The following is a 13884-nucleotide window of genomic DNA, read 5'->3' as shown; positions in this document are numbered from 1 at the left end:
CAAATTATGTGGCAATCCATCCATTACATATGTTGTGTACAAGTCAAACGATTGGGCTGAGGATGGCGCTAGAGGAAAGGTCATAAGGTCACCATAACCAAAAGAAATTTTCCCTTGAGAAGCATGAATGATCATCAAACATGGAGAATTTAGTTATTACAGTCTGGGATTTAAAAACATTTTGGTCTTAAGATAATCAAAATGAACATGGTTCAAAGCATAGAATGTAGTCTTAGAGGAAAGGCCATAAAGTCACCAAAATTTAAAGGATTTATTGTCCAGGCATCATGAATGTGTTCACTAAATTATATGACAATCCATTCATTATGTGTCAAGATATGCTGCCATGGAGTTGAAGTGTTGAAAATACAGATGGACAAGGTCTCGACACTGTCTGCCAACTGGGCAATAATGGTATGTACTCTGAACAATACCCATGAGTCCAACAGTGGGTATAAATATTTAACTAGTATTTCAAAAGATTTTGAAATTTAATTCAACCCAACACAACGTGAAATAAGGTCGCATTTTGAATTGAGTTAAATACAATCGGCAATCAATTGTACCGGATCTTCTCTATAAAAGTAACATCTTACACCTGAACAGTCACAGTCCTTCAAATGGACTTAAAATCCTGAAAAAAAAAAAAAACAGGCTCGCAAACATGATCCCCATATGAAAATATAGGTGACAATGATTTGTCCGTGCTGACCAGAGCTGAATTTTATGCCATTGAAAGTGCAAAGAATTGACAGAATTCAACACTAGTCAATACAATGCGTGGCCCAAATAAACCAACAACAGCATCAAAAATATCAAAATGTAACCTGAGAAAGTGCACTGGAACCTGAGACATTGCAATGTTAACACCAACAACTGTAAACTCACTCAAACGCTCTGCCTTCAACGAAGTCTGTATGGCTTTTAGACAAGTAATCTAACCTTCAGATCATGAACTTTAGAGGACATTTTTTTTGTTCATATCCTCCAGCTCTAGGAAGATCTTCTGAAAGACCTCAAAGGTGTATTTCAGTTTCTTAGGGTAGCTTAGTTCCATGGCATAGATGAGGCCCATCAGGTAGGCACAAGCATGTGCCACATCAGGAATACCAAAAAGGACCTCTACTCCCTCGATAGCTATTCCAGCTTGTTTGTGGAGACCATCATCCCTGGCTTTGCTGACCACAAAGATGTCGAGGACAAATGTAGCAAGGGCCTCTTGGATTGCTGCAGCATCATTGTCATCAACAGCCTGTGAAATATACCAGAGAAAACAAAATCAGCTTCTAATATAGAAATTTAAAGGATGCTTATAGCCATCCTTGCTCTATCCTCACACAGAAGATCTGATTGATATTATGTGGTTGCTTTGTTTGAGCAATAGTGTAGCTTATTAAAGGTGCCTACAGTTATTACCGAATGCCATTTAAGGCCGTTTTTTAGACAATTGAAGACCTATTGTTGGAACATCCTTTTCTCATTAATTTAATCATTGCAGCTATGTATACAAAGTAGTGTATATTTGGTACAGTAAAGAGACAAGAAAAAAGCCTTATTAACTACTTGTAGACAATTCTATAACCATTGCAGTTTAGACGAGAAAGCAAGTGCAACTGTAATTGCTTTTTTTAAAACCACAGAACCTGAAAAAAGTACAAGAATTTTCTTTGATTTCTCTTTAGATGTTAAAGTATGACAGGTGAGTATTACAGGAACTGGGTTAATCTGCAATATGTATTTCGCCCATGGGCAAGTCTAGAATATAGGCACCTTTCCCATATTATGGAGACCAGGGCATTGTCCAAAAGCCAGGCCTGGGAGGGGGGCTCATAGATGAGTACCTCATGGTCAAACTCATCTTGGGGTCCAGTCACACCAAGCCTGACATTGCTGACCCTTAGCTTGGTAATGTGTAAACATATTTTTATTATGTATGTTTACAATCTGCAGAATCTAAAAGTATAAAATCAATCCTGTTTTGTGAATACATAAATCTAAAAATAGTGCTCACTTGCTTGTTTCCAGCAGTTACCTAGTACATCCTACTGTATTGTACATATTAATTTTCCAAAAATTATAATTGTTTATCAGTGGTTTTGAACCTAAAGATTTTAAGTATGCCTGTTAACTAATACTAGAGTAGTATTTACTACTATACTATATAAGAAGTTGCAAAATAGTCTCACACAGAGAGTAGAGTAAATCAGTAAGAGCAAATGCAAAGGTATATTTTCTTTACCTGGTAGTCTTTGATTAACTCCTCTGTCTTTTCACCAAGGTAGAGAATGAGGCCTCTGATTACAACCTCTCTTCAGAGCTCAATGCTGTGGTCCTACAAAAATATGTAATATGACATTGTTAAATACAGATATCAAAATTCTGCTACATAAAACTAACTTCTATACTATTGTAAGTACATGCCTCATTTAACAGGTCAATGGTCTGATCAAGTTTCTTCCCAGTGGCTCCCCCTTTCCTCCTGTACAGGCTCAACAGTTTGGGCATGTATTGGTCCAACTTCCCCAGGAATGTGGACTGTGGTGGCTTTAATGTTATCCTACGGAATTCCTCCTCAATCTGAGAGAAAGACCAAGATTGAGATTGAGAAACATCACAAGATACAGAAAGAAAACCATTACAAAGACACAAGTAGAGAAACAGAACAAAAACTACACTGAAAGTGACATTTGGGTGGTACCAAGTTTTACAGGGGATCCTGCACTGGATGTGTCAGTTAAAGCACATGATTTGTGCTTATCTTAATTAGCCGCTTGGTTTCAGTATATGCAACACTCAATAGTGAGTGCTCTCTGTAACAAGGGAGTGGTTGCTATTCCACAGGTAATTAACTTTTTTCCCCCTCACAGCTTCATCAGGTAAGAATACTCCTCATTTTCTCCATAAGAGGTGATCAGGTAAGTACACTTTTGACTTCATTCTCACAGCTTCATAAAATAAACATTCTGCTTTTTAGTCTTTACAAGTATTTAAGTCAGCATGGTTTTTTGTAGATTTTTAGTTTTAGCTTAAGCCAAGCTGAAAAGCAAGGGCTCCCTTTGACGCAGACACAAGGAGCCTTGTATATGTCAGCACTAAACCTCTACCTCCAGCTATGCCACTTACAACTCACTGGTGCCATAGGGAGTAACAAAAGCATTCTTAAGTTTTGAACAGGAGGACATGTGACTTTTACTTGGCAAAGTGTCACATAGGTTACAGGACAAGGGCAGTGATACTGTCAAACAAGGCAACAATGATGAATTCAACATATATTCAATTTGAAACTGCCACAAGCACCCTATATTAGAGAAGACAATGTTATGTTCAACATACCTGGGAAACCTTAAACAGGGCAGGCCATCGAGCTTTGAGATCAATCACAGGTGGTTTCTTGAGGATTACATCATTTCGACGCAGTGAGAAGGTTTTTGCCATCTTCTCATTGATGAGTTTGTTGTTGTCTCTCTTCTTGTACTCATAGAGAAGCTCCACTCTCTCCTTTTCAAGGGTTGCATCAGTTTCACCTTGAGGATGAGGTGGGAGGTAGTTTACCTCAGATTTCTTTGCCTTTTTTAAGCTTTTTGCTGGAGTTCCATCTGCAGGGGATTTTCTCTTCAGACAGTTAACATTTAGCTCTGGTAGTCCAAGGTGTCTCACCTTTGCTCTGTAATTGCCAAGCTTGTACTTCAGGCTGTTGTGCCAACTATATAAGCCATTGAAGGACACTGGGTCCCTCAAACACGGGTGCTTTGTAACCAGGGCCTCAGCGACCTGCTCCCTTTGGGCTTGTGAGGGATAGGCAGTATAGACAAAGATACTTTCTGCTAGTTTGTTCAGAATGTCAGATTTTACTGCAGGATTGTTGAGTGGGGTGCCATCCTTTCGGTAAGCTTCATTTGCAGCTTGTAGAACAAGCTCAGTGTCAAGGGAGAAGGTAGGTATCTCAAACTGAGCTGGCCAAGACACCGAACGCAGGGAGGAAGTGCTCTCTGGAGAAGAGAGGATTATGGTATCATTGGATGCAATGGAACTGGAACCAACATCTTCCTCGGTGCAACTGCTATCAAAGCTCTCTTGGGGTCCTTTAATATTCAAAGAATCCTCCAATGTTAAGGTGACCACTGGCTCAGCAAAAACCACCTTGACAGTGTCTTTGTCCTTGATTTCATTAGTTTCAAGGAGAGTGAAAAACTGACCATCAAAATCTTGGTCCTGGAACTGTATACTAAATTCTTGTTCAATTGTGAATGTCTCTTGCATGATGTGCTTCAATTCCTCCACAGTCTGAGGGATACCTAAGGGCAAGGAAAGCTTGCAGATTTCTTCTTGCAGTATGACTCGAAGTCTGGCAGACATGATGATTCTATAGAAGGAAAAAACGTGTTATGTTGAATTTTGGCATGCAAATAATTGAATTACATCCTATTACAAAGAGATGCATAAAAATTCAATTTTTAAGATTAGTGTTGAAGTGCAGTGACCAGTATACAGAGCAGGAGGCATTCTCTGGTACTATAAGTGAATAATGGACTTTACAGAGTTTCATATTCAACAGAAGTGACTTTTCAGTGTAATTAAATGGTAAGCTCGCGTAAGTGTATAACCATAATTCATTTCAATGCAGCAGTTTCAGGATTTTTTTCTGTACTGTCCATCAAAATTACCCCGTGTTTGTCTACACTCACATGTACACACATTCTTATGAGATTAAGATCTTTAGTTTACAAGATTCCACCTGTTTTAAAATCAGTCTCGACACACTTGACAATGGCTTGACCTTTAGTTGTAACTTATAGTTATCAGTGTTTGCTTCATTTCCATCTCATACCAACATATGCACACATCAATCTGACCACAAGTAAAATGAAATTATGGGGAGTAATACCTAATCCTGGATGGGAATGTGACGCTTCAAGGTGACAAATCGCTTTCCTGCAACAGTGTATGCTGCAAGAGGGTAAGAGTCTGTTAATTCCTGTTGCTCGAGGACTGTCACTTGTCTTGTGGATTCCAGTTCAAAAGCCCGAAGATGCTCACTGTACCATGAATGTAGACACTTGACAGCAAATACAGGCTGGCCATGCAAAATGAGGACTAGACTTAGTTCAACAAAATCCGGAAGCCCTCCAGTGCATCCATGGGGCAAGATCATTCCCACTGAGTAACTGGTGCCATGGCAGGTTACTGTATTAGCTACCTGAATACATGTCTCTCCAGGAAACCTTCTTTATACTGCTTCCTGTATGTTTTCCTTGAGGACATCCACAGGCACCGTGGACAGATTTGAGACACTTAGGGCAGGTTTCAGTATGTCTGTGCCATGCAGATGGTAAGCCAGCATGAACTGATGCTTCACAGCAAGAGACAGTAAAATGTTGCGAAAACAGCTGGTATGTTGAACAACTCGCTTAAAAAAGCTATGCTTTGCTTCAAAGCGCATTGTCCACATAGCTACAAGCGGCCCAAAAGCCTTGATTAGTTGTGGATAATGCTCAAGAAAATGATGCTTCGGCAGAAGTTTTGCCTCTGGAAAAACCTTCCTGTATCTATGCCTGTGTTCAGATATCTTGGTGTCAAGGTATCTAATTGTGTCATCTGTGTGAAATGGAGAAGCCACTAGTTCAACAATGTCTTTAAGGTCCATTAGAAGATGCCATGCTGGTTCACTCTCTGGCACTTTGAAACCAATGATGAGAGAGATCAGACACAATAAAGTCAAATTTTCATGAGCGTTTCCACCTAAGCTCTTCCGGGTGGCAAAGTTCAGTGGGATAGGCTGTGGGCTGTCAGTCTTGTCAGTCCACTTATAGGGAAATTGTCTGATTAGGTCATTGAGTTGAAATAAAGTTAAGTATTTTTTCTTAATCAGAACATTGAAGCACAATGCCAGTTCCAAAGGTATTATTCCCTCGAACAGGTCATGAAGTACGTCCGGTGGGTATCCTGACAAAACATGAAAATATTTTAATCTATTAGTTAAGGCACACTGCCTTTTCACACCAAAGCAGTGAGTGAGAGTGGGACTTCCTGAAACTGCTTGTACATGAAGAGAATGTTCTTGCTTTGTTCTGGCTCGGAAGGATCCAGTTCTTACTACTTTTCCCTGAAACTCTGAGAGCTCTCCTAAACAAAACCTGCAGACATGAGATCCGGAGAAGTTTTCCAAAAAGCCACCGATTGAATGGGCACCTAAATTGTCAGCTACAACACTAACTACTGTGCCCTTGATTTTCTTTCCAAACACAGGAATAAAGAGCCCCTCCTCTTCCAACTGGACAAGGTCTTTTAACAGTGGCTCTAGCACTGCCTCATAACCATACTTCTTTACGTCCACAGCCTTGCAAAGCACAGCTACATAGATAGACTTCAGTGTAGCACGAAACTGTGGTGGAACGTTTGCCAACACCCAATACACTGCAGTAATCTTGTGTTTTTTTTTCTAGATGTTCCCAGTGGATCGCAAACCTCAAAATCATCAATGTAGAGAAGAAGAGAGTTATTTCTTCAGCGGATAAAAGTGCATTTTCTCTAAAATGTGTTCCATCACGAAATGATTCATATCGACCCTCATGAGTGTTGTGTGAAGAGTTGAAGGCTTTTTCCTGGATGTCTTTGAGACTTAATATCTGTGACAGTGACTGCAGAATGGGAACATACTGTAAGGTGCGACCTTCCTTTCTGTCCAGAATGTATTCAACAGGTTCGACAACACAATGTCTTCTTAAAAAAACTCCTGTCTTTTGTAAGATGTGGCAAGAGGACCATCAGATCTTAAAGCTGTGCTAATGGGGCTGGACTCAGTCAACTGTTTGACTAAATCAGAGACAACTAGGTCATCAAGCACACAGTCATGTTTCCTTAAACATGAGTTTATAGTCTTTCTTATGCCAGGACCTGACACTGAAGAGGATATAAATTGGAGCTCTGCTACTACTTCAGTAATGCATTTGCTTGGCACATTATATATGCTCTCCAATTTTAATAAAAGGTGGCCTAACTTCAGTTCAATTTCTTCTTCTTTCAATTCTTCAGCTTCGTACTCTTCATATGCCCCCGAGTATGCGTCAGAGCCACATGCTTCAGCAATATCTTCAGTAATATTTAACTGATCTCTATACTTGTGTACAATTTCTGCCCGAAAGTCATTTGAAGAATGCGCTGTGTGTTGTCGGGATCTGTGTGATGCAAATGTTCCATACACATTCGTGTAAAAATCACACTGTCTAAAGACACAGTTCACTGTTTCATTTTTCTTAAGATGAACTCCAAGATGTTTGAAGAAATCCTTCTCAGTGGAGAAACAAGAACTGCAAAGTTCACAATTGAAACAAAAGATTTCTGGTGTTGATTTGTTAGCAGAATGTTTCCTTGACAAATGTGATTTCAGTGTATTCCAGGTTTTGAAGGAGCAGAGGCAATCAGCATGTAAACAGGGAAGAAATTCACTGTGGTCATGCCTCAACCTGTAATGGCTCAAAAGTTCATTTGTTCCAAGGGCAACAAAGTTGCAGATCTTGCAAATCCATCCCATAAAGGACAGATGCTATACTCAAGTGTGTCTGGACCCTGAAGGACGAGCAAATTCTGTGGTCTCTCTGGGGGAGGTCAGGTGGGACTCAGCTGGGAGATTTGTCATCTATGTGATTCCAGATTATAGTCAGTAGCTTGGCTTCTCGTAAGTGGTGTTCAACTCTCCGTCTGCTTGTCCATGAATCCTCAAAAGTCTTTAAAAAAAAAAAAAAAGTCACAACTTGTTATTCTATCTGGTTAATCATTTCCAATCTTAAACAACTCATACTAGTGTATAAGGCAAGACTACTGTGAATTTTGTCCCTGTTTAGATGTTAACCCTACTACTTCAGAACCTGAAATGCCCACAAATCAAAGAAATGTTCAACTAATAAGTCAACACCATAAGTCATTTGTTTCGATTGTGAACTTTGCAGTTCTTGTTTCTCCACTGAGATGGATTACTTCAAATATCTTGGAGATCAGTGTGATTTTTACACAAATGTAAATTCAACATTTGCATCAGACAGATCCTTACAACACGCAGCACATTCTTGGAGTGACTTTGGGTCACAAATTATACTTATGTATGGAGATTACAGAGGATATTGCTGAGGCATAAAAGTGTTCAAGAGTTATGTCTGTTTATGAGGGTGTTTAAGAATTAGAAGAATAAACAAAGCTTAAATTGGGCTACCTTTTAAGCATAGCTTTATTCCCATAGCCTTCTTCACCTAAGAATTGTGCATGTTTGCCTTCACAGATAATGAAATCTGCATGGTTTTCTTTCTTTCATGGTTTTCTGCTTAGTTTCAGCATATGTCAGGCTGAGCAGCAAGGGCTACCTCTGAAACAGACATGGAGTCCTCATTATTCAGGCTGGTATATGCATTCACTAAGCAGCTACCTCCAACTCTCTCACTGGTGCACTCAGGAGTTAACAACAAATGCACCCAAAACACTTGACTCTTAAACAGAAAGACAGGTGACCTTCAAATGGCAAAAGTAAACTAATTGCTATCATGGGATCAACAAAAATGGATTACCAAGGCAACACATGGCAGGACTTATTTTACGTTCATCTGATGGCAAACTCTGCCCAGCCAGCAACACACCGTGTATACACTATGCAAATAAAGTTGACACACAGTTTAATTAAGTCATGCCATTTTTGATCAATGGGTGAACTACACATAGTAAAATATATTTTACTACATTTTTGACAGGTCATTTCAATCTGTTCAGTGAAATGCAGAAAACAAATTGGAATAGAAATTTACACCCAAAACAATACCAACTGTTTTTTGGCCTATGGATTAACTGAATGATTGTAAGTTTTGCTCCGCTTTTCCTATTACAATTAACCATGTGTACATACCTTCATCCAGTGTACTTCAGTAGACAGAATCACCTGGTAAAAGATACAATGTTGTAATTAGTAACTGACAATTACAAGAAACCAAAAGCAGAGCAGATGATTCCTTTTTTAAGTAACAGAAAATTAGCTTCACTTTCCCAACTATAATTAACCTAGAGATCGTACACACTTTAATCAAGTATGACCTCAAAATTTAGACAAATCCATTAAGGATAAAATTACCCAGATACAAACTGACCAGTGCAAATAAAACATTGCAGATAATAAACTAATATTTTAAAAAACATAAATACAGCCTTACCTACACTGTTCCCACTGGGAATTCTTAAGTCATTGAAGCAATATACTACATCATAATTCATTAACATAAATACTTTTCTAGAAAACTTTTATTAACTTCCAAATCCTTCCAATGTAGAAAAGGCCATCGAATCACTATACTGCGTTATTCAAATTTACAAGGCAAAAAACTTAACTAACTTAACATGCAGATCCACTTTTATGTCTTATGCGTTTATTTAATTATTTTTAAACACGCCATCATTCCGTCTATCCAGAAAGTTTTATGTATGTATGGATGTACAACAGCCGATTTATTCATCACGCATCATGTCTGACTTTGGTTACTCCTAACATATCGGCTATGGAGTTAATCTGCAAATGCTCCGGTTCACGATGAGACCGGGTTTACACTTGGCGGGATAACTTTTTAGCCACGCACCAACGTTTGCTTAAATTTACACAACAGCACTTAGTTTACAGCCCTGTGTAAACCTTATCTTCTAACTACACCACGGCCCTTCGTTTATAACAACGTGTCAACATTGGCTTCAATTTAGACGCAACTATTTTACAGCCACTTGCTAACGTGAGTTAGCAGTTACACTGCCACTAGTGTAAAGCGGTTGCTTATGTTATCCTCAGGTCACTAGAAAACCCTCCGGTTTATACATTTTTTATCTTAACAACAAACCAGTATCTAACCAGCTACTTTGCTAACTTCATTCTTACCTTGAAGTTCAGTCGGGGTGCTCCACTCAGCTCCTCCCGGCTCCACTTCAGCTCTAACGTCTTCTGTTTGCCTGGTAAAGGAAGACTCTAGAACTTGAAGCTCCTCCCACTTCACGATCAAATTAAAACAGTAGCTACAACAAGGGCTTTGTTTGTTGTGTGAGTGAACATAAGATTGCCTGGGATTATGAGGATACATCTTTTTAAGAAAAAAAATTGTAATGTCGCCTGTTTTGAACAAAACTTTTAAATCTAAAAACAAGATATATTAATGTAAAGATAAAAATTTAACTTTGTATTGTCAACATCACAGATTTAATTATGTTACATTTACACCTGCTCAGGTTTATTTTTTTCAGTGTACCAAGCGGATTGCAAAGTTCTAAATCATCAATGTACAACTGGAGTGGTAAGACGAGATCCCCAGTTGACAGCAACTCATTTTCCATGAAGTAAGAGCCATTGGCGCATGAAACATATTGACTGAATGCGGTATCTGTTTCAGAAATTTTCTTAATGTCTGTGCTTCTAAACAGCTCTTGAATCATCGAAAGTATAGGAACATACATGCTGGCATGGCCAGGCTCCAACTGGTACTCCACTGGCATTACACAAGGATAGTTGTGCTCTATAAAGGTTTTTCTGCGCTTTGAGGAACTCAACTCAGCACCTTTACAAGTTGAAGTAGACAGAACATTGCAGTCCATGATAGCAGCAACAACTTCACTTAGTGCAGGTTCTGAAATGCAGTGACCATTTTTTTGTAAGTACATCATGAACTGCCTCTTTGATCAGTGGCTCAGATAGAGAGAAGACTTCATTCAAGTGGTCTACTGTTTCCTGAGTGGCAGTGTCGGAGATATGTAGGATAGCCTGCATCTTCAAGAATAAAGACGACACATACTTTTTAAGCTGATTTCTAAGACTGACTGTCTCAACGTGATCCCCATTCTCCAATTCCCTGCTCGGACCAGGGCATTCTTCACTAGTTTCCTCTGAAGCACTGGCCAGATTACGTGGATCCTCACTGGCAATCTCAGTTTGAAAGTCTGCCACAAGATCTGCTTGGTGTTCTCGACTTTGGTGTGTATTGAATGAGGAGTACACATTTGTGGTGTATGAGCAATCCTTATATGGGCACTGCACCGTTTCATGGTTTTTCAAATGCCTACGAAGATGACTGAAAACAGCAGATTGAGAAAGGGGCTGCTGAAATGTGCATAAAGGGCATTTAAATATCACAGGACCCTGACTATGCAGAGAATGACTGACTGGTTGTTCTGGGTGACATCTTGATAAATGTGCTTTCAGTGCAGGAAATGTTTGACATGTACAAATGCAGTCACTGTAGAGGCAGGGAAGAGGGCTGATTCTGGAATAGTGATTGTGTTGCAGCCTATAGTGAGTGAGTAAGTCTGATTTTGTGTTGAAAGCAGCTGTGCACAACTTACAGATCCAGGTCATATTGGAGCCACCAACCTAAAAGGTAAAGAAAACAGCAATTTTTCCCTTTAAAGCTTAGTTTTTCAATTGCATTGAACAGGTTGTAGTTAATAGTCAAGTTGGAAAAAGTTGAGAAATTATTTGTCTGACTTTTTTTTTTTTTACATCACAAAAACTTGGCGTTTGAACAGGGGTGTGTAGACTTTTTATAGGCACTGTAGCTTGTTAATGTGATGTTATAAACACTTCAACATGACTTATCCAACCAGAGTTATGAAGGATATTTCTATAACACGGTTTAATATTTGTTTTCGGGCTTTCTAGCCTCTATTGTTATAGGACAGTCAAGAGACAGGAAATGAGTGTAGGAGCTTGAGCAGTTTGAGCTTAACACTATTTCACAAGTCGACATGGGGTAGGCCTAATACACAATTCTCACACACTGCCAATGGATATAACTTTTTAGACTGTGTTCACTTAGAACATAATACCAGTACCAAGAAGGATAATGAGGGGGAAAGGAGAGCGTTTCTCGCTAGCTTGGTTTCAAATGCTCTACAGCTCCTGGTCAGACTGCTCGCCTCTTGCAGCCCAGGTGAAGACTTTAGTTCAGAACTGGTGCTTTCATTGCTTCATCATTCGGGTCACTCACAGAGAACAGCGAGACACTATCTACAGTTGGAGCGTTTATAAGACCAGCAGAGACCAACATATGAGCAGGAAAGCCTTGCATAGCATGGAAAGCCTAACATAATACTGTATGTCCCCTTTAAGTACAAAGTGTCAGAAAATAAGACACCACCACCCCTTAGACATCACTGTTCACTGGGAATTGAGCTAAAAAATAAATCTATCCTCACCTTCCTACTTTTGGGTGCATTAAATGATTATACATTTGTACTGTAGTTGCAGTTGTTAAATGGGCATGGTGCAGTCTAGTTTTTAAATGTCGCCTTAAATGGCTGAACAGTGTGCCCTCTGAGACAGGCGTTTGGGCAGGTAAAAAGTGCTTTGCCCCTGCTCTGTCAAATTGCATTAGGTCTGCATATGTCTTTTGAGGACACGTGATCAAGTGAATTTTCATTAAATGATGCGAGTGTGCAAATGCAAGACTCAGACATGGTAGAGGACTGACTCTTGAACAATGGCCATGCAGCAAACGATAGTGCCTAAATAATTGGGCTTGTATGTCTGAGGTGACCGCACACAACTTGCACTTCCACTCCATTGAAACTGCTAACCACTAATATTCCTCCTACATCAAACTCAGTACATACTCACCATACATCAGGACACTGCATGTGAACTGTGCAAGCATCATCCCCACTACCAGAAAAGGGTCATAAAATCAATGTTCGTTGAACTTACCTTATAAAAGATGCCTTCTGAATAGTCAGTTGACCACAATGTAGGACTTCACCTGTACACAAAAACAAAACAGCAACATACACACTGAATCCATTTTGCCTACTGTTGTGCAAAAAGCTGAGTAGGTTTGGCTACGAGGCTACTCGTGCATGTGTTTATTAATGGATAGGCTACTTCAGACATTTCTGCACACAGTTTTCGTCAGTGTTTTAGAACATTCATGTAGTCTCATCTCAGCCACGGAAAACAGGTTGTTGGCGAAAATATTTCGTCCCGTCTGGCTTAATTAAAACTGGTGTGTGGAGCAGGGCGTCTGCCGAGAGCCACGTTAGCGAATCGAGTGTTCCAGGCGCCAGTCAGTGAATCTAACAATCCACATGGCAAACTAAAAATCGGTTACCTTGTTTTCTCACGGAACTCCACTTGGTCCACTGCAACCTATAATGCAAAAAAATGTAAATTTAAGACAGAACTCATTTGAATTTTATACAGAGCTAATCCAGTAACCACAACGTTCATAGCCTTAACATTGAGGAACAGTCAGCTACATTTCGTTGCTAGCTCTAGTTAGCTAGTTCATGGAGAATTAGGTAACCTTAGCAGGGGATGTCGCTTAAAGCAACAGACATCAAGACGTTCAAAAACGTACTTGAAAACATTGATTGTTTCAGTTGTTTCACATCGACAACAGATAATTCTATGAGTCGGCTACGTAGCATACAACATTTTCCCTAAGCAGGCCAACTGAGCTTGCTACTTATGGCGCTGAAATTAAATCCAAGAGATACCGAGAAACGACAAAATATGACAGTTGGTTAATTAACTATCCAAAGATCATACATAGCGAGTAATGTTATACTCTTACAAAGGTACAAAACTTTTTACTTACTTTTAGAAAGCTGGAAACAGCTCCGCTCACAATGCACGGCCATCTTGAAATTACCTATCAACTCAGTGGCGTAACGTCTCTGAAGGACGTGCGCCATGACGTCACGTACGGTACACTGCCATAAAGTTCTTCGAAATCAATGATTGTTATTTCCAGTTACTCAAAAACGAACAATTTGTTACAGCAACTTTACATGTTAAAGTTAGTAGAACTATTACTCAAAGTTTGAGTATTCTAAAATTATTTCTTTTAATTAATTTGAACATTCGCGTTTACAGTGCAGGCC

The 13884-nt window shown here is 39.5% G+C and overlaps 1 protein-coding gene across 4 annotated transcripts; it reads right to left on the bottom strand.

Annotated features, from left to right (window-relative positions):
* Window positions 1-287: 287 nt before the first annotated feature.
* On the bottom strand, window positions 288-13654 carry LOC132890621 (uncharacterized). 4 transcript variants are annotated; one of them, XM_060927648.1, is made up of 9 exons: window positions 13110-13654; window positions 12710-12761; window positions 11350-11377; window positions 9899-9969; window positions 8888-8920; window positions 3334-4363; window positions 2422-2577; window positions 2240-2332; window positions 288-1252 (listed from the first exon to the last, which is right to left on the bottom strand). In XM_060927648.1, the coding sequence occupies exons 6-8, from the start codon at window positions 4354-4356 to the stop codon at window positions 2312-2314; spliced, it is 1200 nt and encodes a 399-aa protein (XP_060783631.1). In that variant the 5' UTR covers window positions 4357-4363; window positions 8888-8920; window positions 9899-9969; window positions 11350-11377; window positions 12710-12761; window positions 13110-13654; the 3' UTR covers window positions 288-1252; window positions 2240-2311. The 4 variants fall into 4 exon arrangements, with proteins under 4 accessions (XP_060783631.1, XP_060783633.1, XP_060783632.1 ...); XM_060927650.1 differs by lacking the exon at window positions 11350-11377; XM_060927649.1 differs by lacking the exon at window positions 13110-13654 and having other exon boundaries at window positions 12710-12875.
* Between the last annotated feature and the right edge of the window lie 230 nt (window positions 13655-13884).

Source organism: Neoarius graeffei, chromosome 8 (genome assembly GCF_027579695.1).
Source record: "Neoarius graeffei isolate fNeoGra1 chromosome 8, fNeoGra1.pri, whole genome shotgun sequence".
Taxonomy (NCBI): Eukaryota; Metazoa; Chordata; class Actinopteri; order Siluriformes; family Ariidae; genus Neoarius; species Neoarius graeffei.
This window is presented reverse-complemented; position numbering and strand designations above follow the sequence as displayed.